This window comes from Crocuta crocuta, unplaced genomic scaffold (genome assembly GCF_008692635.1).
Source record: "Crocuta crocuta isolate KB4526 unplaced genomic scaffold, BGI_CrCroc_1.0 scaffold147, whole genome shotgun sequence".
Classification (NCBI taxonomy): domain Eukaryota; kingdom Metazoa; phylum Chordata; class Mammalia; order Carnivora; family Hyaenidae; genus Crocuta; species Crocuta crocuta.
In genome coordinates this window covers 3,052,716-3,057,750 of record NW_027532594.1, presented here as the reverse complement: position 1 = coordinate 3,057,750, position 5,035 = coordinate 3,052,716, and the positions used below count along the sequence as shown (strand labels likewise).

At 37.6% G+C, this 5,035-nt stretch overlaps 1 protein-coding gene across 1 annotated transcript in view; it reads right to left on the bottom strand.

The window, feature by feature from the left end:
• Window positions 1–18: 18 nt before the first annotated feature.
• Window positions 19–5,035, bottom strand: part of QRSL1 (glutaminyl-tRNA amidotransferase subunit QRSL1) — a 29,168-nt gene continuing 24,151 nt past the window's right edge. Inside the window, exons 10-11 of the mRNA XM_077779981.1 lie at window positions 4,266–4,471; window positions 19–1,307 (exon numbers count right to left, since the gene is read on the bottom strand). Coding sequence (XP_077636107.1) covers window positions 1,087–1,307; window positions 4,266–4,471 — 427 coding nt within the window. The 3' untranslated portion in view covers window positions 19–1,086. The remainder of the gene's footprint in view (window positions 1,308–4,265; window positions 4,472–5,035) is intronic.

Genomic DNA, 5,035 nt, shown 5'->3' with positions numbered 1-5,035 from the left:
TAACTATTTTCCCAATTTTTGAATATAGAGTCTCATTAATGTCTCTTTGGGGTCAAGGGACTCAAGTAGAGGGCACTTGTAAAGAAAGCCAAGAGGGCCAGGAAACCATAACGAACAGAGAATCCGGGGTAAAGGAGGAGGCTGTGGGCCTCCTCTCTTTGGCCTCCTCCCCAGTTATCCACAAGGTTTTCATAATGGATATTTCTTGTGTATCTTGAAAGTTTCTCACTGCAAAGGTTGCTCCACAACCTACTAAGTTTCAAGTCCAAGAAGGCCTCTCAAGGTTACAACAGGTGTTTCTGTGACACCAATGAGTTCATCTGTGATCGGTAAATAGGAAAATGAAGTCAGTATAACGTGGAGTTGTTCTGGCTCCCCGGCACGGGGTTATGGGAGTGCAGAAGTAAAATTTTCACCTTTAGCAAAAAAGGAGAAAGTTCTCAGTCACTGCAGCTCTATTTTTAGAGAAATAAAGGCTGTGTGCACCTGTGACCTTCCCCGGAGAGGCAGCCTTGCATGCCCCAGTCTTGCATGACTCTGGGCCCCAGCAGGTTGCACTTCCTCCAGTGCTCAGAGCTCCTCTTCCACCTCCTTTGCTCAGCACGCAGAAGCAAATATTCCCATTTTACTGTTTTTGTGTATTTTTAATATCCCCTGAGACAGCCTCCACCACATGTTCCACTGCCTGTCCGCCTGGCTGTTCAGGCTGTCTCTGGAGGTACAAATTATAGTTTTTATCAGCACTTTGGCTACATAGACGTACAAGTTTTGAGAGGGTTACTTACCCCTGAGCTTACTTTTACTCTAAGCTCTGTTCTTATTAATGAACATTTTTGCAGAATGCACCATTTTTCAGGAACATGTATCTTGTGTTAATGCAGAAATTCTGTATTTTACACTTAGTGGATACTTAATAAATGCTGACAGATGACATAATTAATTAACTATATTACAAGAATTTTAAGAAGTGAGTCCAAGAATGGTTGTGTTGACAATGAACCAAATTACAGGAATTTAGCAAGATCATCCAACTTCTCTAGAATATGAAATCTTCAAGTTATTTTAATTGCCATGCTGTATGGATCACTACTGTTTTAGAGAAACAGAAGCTAACTTTTCATTTTCAAAGACTGATGAGCAATCATCCATTAGCTCTTGAAGCTGAATAACAGGAAACTGTACTTGTTTTTCAAACCACTTGGCAACCGTAAGAAGCTGCTGGTCACAAAATGCACGTCCAATAAACTGTAGTCCTACTGGCAACCCTTGGTTTGAGAGGGCCACAGGGACACTCACCGCTGGCAATCCTGAAGAAAACAAGGAAACCCATGAGTTAGTTCTTTATCGTAAGAAGTGGAGACTTCTGCTTCCCAGTGCTAGGAGGTACAAGACAGATAAGGTTAAAAAAATAACAAAAATCATATGATATACGTGCTTTTATACTTTCTTTTGCTCACTTAACAATATATCTTAAAGGTGTGCCTGGGTGGCTCAGTTGGTTAAGCATCTGACTTCAGCTTGGATTATGATCAGGTTCGTGAGTTTCAGCCCCTCATCAGGCTTTCTGCTGTCAGTGCAGAGCTGGCTTTGGATCCTCTGTCTCCCTCTCTTTCTGCCCCTCCCCTGCTCACGCACATGTGCTGTCTCTCTCTCTCTCTCTCAAAAATACACATTAAAAAAATTATATATGTGTATATATATGTGTGTATATATATAACTATAAAAATATACTTATATATATAGTATATATAATATATATGTAATATACTATATATAAGTAATATATTATGTATATAAGTAATATATTATGTATATCTTGAAAATCACAGTGTATCAGCTCACAGANCATATCACTTATATATAGTATATATAATATATATAATATGCTATATATAAGTAATATGTATATAAGTAATATATTATGTATATCGTGGAAATCACAGTGTATCAGCTCACAGAGATTTTCTTCATTCCTTTTTATAGCTGCAAAGCACTCCGTTACGTGGTTTGTGCCATAATTTATTCACCTATTCTTCAATGGTTGGGCATCTGGGTTGTCTTCAGTATTCAGCTATTTCATACCATGACCTGGTGAATTACCTTGTACATGTTTTTTGGTATTCTTGAAAGTTTTTCAGATGAATAGGGTTTGCTTCATCAAGTGATAAATGCGTATGTAATCAGACATTGCCAAATTCCCTTCCAAAAAGGTTATATTATTTTGAACTCCCACTGGCAAAATGTTCTTTTCCCCGACAGCCTTACCAATTGAGTACGTTGTTGAACTTTTGAATTTTGGCCAATTTGTTAGATGAGAAATGGTAGCTCAGGGTACTTTTAATTCCAGGTTTGGGGCAGAAAAGTACAAGATCCTGAGATATCTTGTTATGCCATAAAATAAGGAAGCTTTAAGAAATTAATGGGGATAGGTCTGAAGGATATAGGCAACTTGAAAGGGCTCTTGTTGGCCAAATTTGGGACAATTTGAACATCAAAACCAGTAATGACAGTAACTACTTACAACACATTGAGTTGAAAAAACAGGGAAAGCTATTCTTTAGAGAAGACTGCTGGCTAATAAGATGTAGAAAGAATAACAGAAAAGTCAGTATTTTGTAAAGCTCTAAGAAATAATTCAGGCAAGGATCATCAATAGATCTAAAACAGGTTTCAACATTCTTGGGGCACCCAGGTGGCTCAGTCGGTTAAGTGCTGACTCTTGATTTTGGCTCAGGTCATGATCTTGTGGTTCGTGAGATAGAGCCCCGCACGGGGCTCTGTACAAGAGTCTGCTTGAGACTCTGACACTCTCTCTCTCTCTCTCTCTCAGTTTCTCTCTGCCCTTCCCCCACTCATGCTTGCTCATTCTCTCAAAATAAATAAACTTAAAAAAAAATTGTTAGGGAATAGGATGTTCACATAATCTCCCCAATTGTATCAGCTCTCCAAATGGTTATAATTGATAAAAGGAAAAAATATACCTTTACAAGGAAAACATCTGGCAATTTCCTTTTTAACCAAGGGATCAACTTAAAGTCTCTTAAAGTGGAACAAACTGATATTAACTGTTTCCTGACATGAACAGTATACAGTATTTCTGCTAAAAATGTCTGGCTCAACCCAGTCATGAGGAAGCAAGCTGACAAATCCAGATTATGGATGGGACATCCTATATGGCAAGTGTGCTAGACTCTTCAAAAAGTCAGTGTCAATTAAAACAAAAATTTTAAAAGGTGGGGGATATCTTACCAGAAACTGTGCAGGCCAGAAGAAAGTAGCATAACATTTTTTAAGTAGCTAAGGAAAAGAAATGTCACCCCAAATCCTATATCCAGTGAACATAACCTTTAAATATGAAATGAAACCAAGATATTCTTAGAAAATTAGTTGCAAGCAGACCTACCCTAGAAGAACAGCTAAAAGAATTTAAACAGAAAGGATATGATAAAATAAAGACTTTATAGCCAGGGAGAAATGAACATAGTAGACAAAAGTATGGGGAAATATAACACGCTTTCCTTCTTGAGTTTTTTACACTATGTTTGATGATTGAAACAAAACTTATAGTCTGATGTAGTCCTTAAAGAAAAAAAAAAACACCACCAAAAACAGAGAGAACTGGGGTACTGTTCTAGATTTTAAAAAGACCATGACCAAATGTAATATAACAGGGGAAAAAAACATTTTATAAAGATAATTTTTGTACAATCGAGAAAATTTAAACATGGACTGTTTGGGATATTATTATATTCATGTTAGTTTTCCTAGGTGTGATAACGTAATTGTGGTTATGCAGGAGAATGTCTTTATTTTTAGAAGATTTATGCTAAAGTATTTAGGGGTGAAGTATGATGTTGAAGCTTTCTTTCAAGTTATTCAGCTAAAAAGGGTGTGTGTGTGTGTATAGGAAGAGGGGAAGGAGAAAGCAAATGAGGCAAAACGAATGAATCCAGGCAAAGGGCATATGGGTACTCATTATACCATTCTTCTGACTTTTCTGTAGGTTTGAAAATTTCCAAAGTAAAAGTTAAAATTATGCTATTTAACTGGGTTGATTTTGAACATGTGCGTGCATGGTGAGTGCGAGTGCATGCATGCCTAAGCACGTACACGTACCACACACGTACACACATACACGCGATCCTAAACATTCCAGCAGGACAAGCCGCTGCCTTCAGGGAATGATCTAGTTAGAACCTAGGTTGAAGACCAGACACCCGTCTAAAAACTTGAAGAACACCAGAACACTCCAGAGGGGTCCTCACCTGCCATATTCACAGCCTGTGTAAAAATATCATCCTGAGCACTTCTCGTCCTGTTGTCCTCTTTAATGAACTCCAGGTAGGGCACCGCCTCACTCAAGGTGGTGGGGGTCAGCAACACATCCACGCCAGAGTTAAAAACATTCACAAAATCATTAGCAATGAGCCGTCTCACTTTCTGTGCTTTGGTGAAATAATTTGCATAGTTTCTGTGGAAAAGAATAGATGATATTTTAAGGATACTTTTTTGTTATTTCTTTGAATCAATTTTCATATATAAAGCTCGTTAAAATATGACTGGATTCTTGACCTTTATCAGCAGGCACTGTTAAGATTCCTAACAACACACAGAAATGGTTTTTGTCCAACTGGTGTTGGTATTCTAAAAATCTGTGTATCGGGAGTTTAATTAGAATGCACGGCTAGATGCAATGCTACACATCTAATTAGAAAACATTAACACTTCCATAGACATCACTAAACGAGAACTCAGGTGAAATAAAAAAATCAAGTGCATAGCAATTTAATGACTTTCCAAAGATGACGTGGATTGGTGGTGGTAAAGACTAGAACTTAGGTCTTTGGAGGCTTATTTTAATTTTCTCTCCCTTACAATATCTTATTTCACCTGTAGTATAATGGTAACTCATTACTATAAGAATTCTGAAGTTTTGCAAAATTCTAATAATGACATCATAATTAGTCACAAGGAGATGGGCTCTGGAAACAGAAACTGGGTGTTTGCAATTTTGTATTTTATGGATAGGCACCCC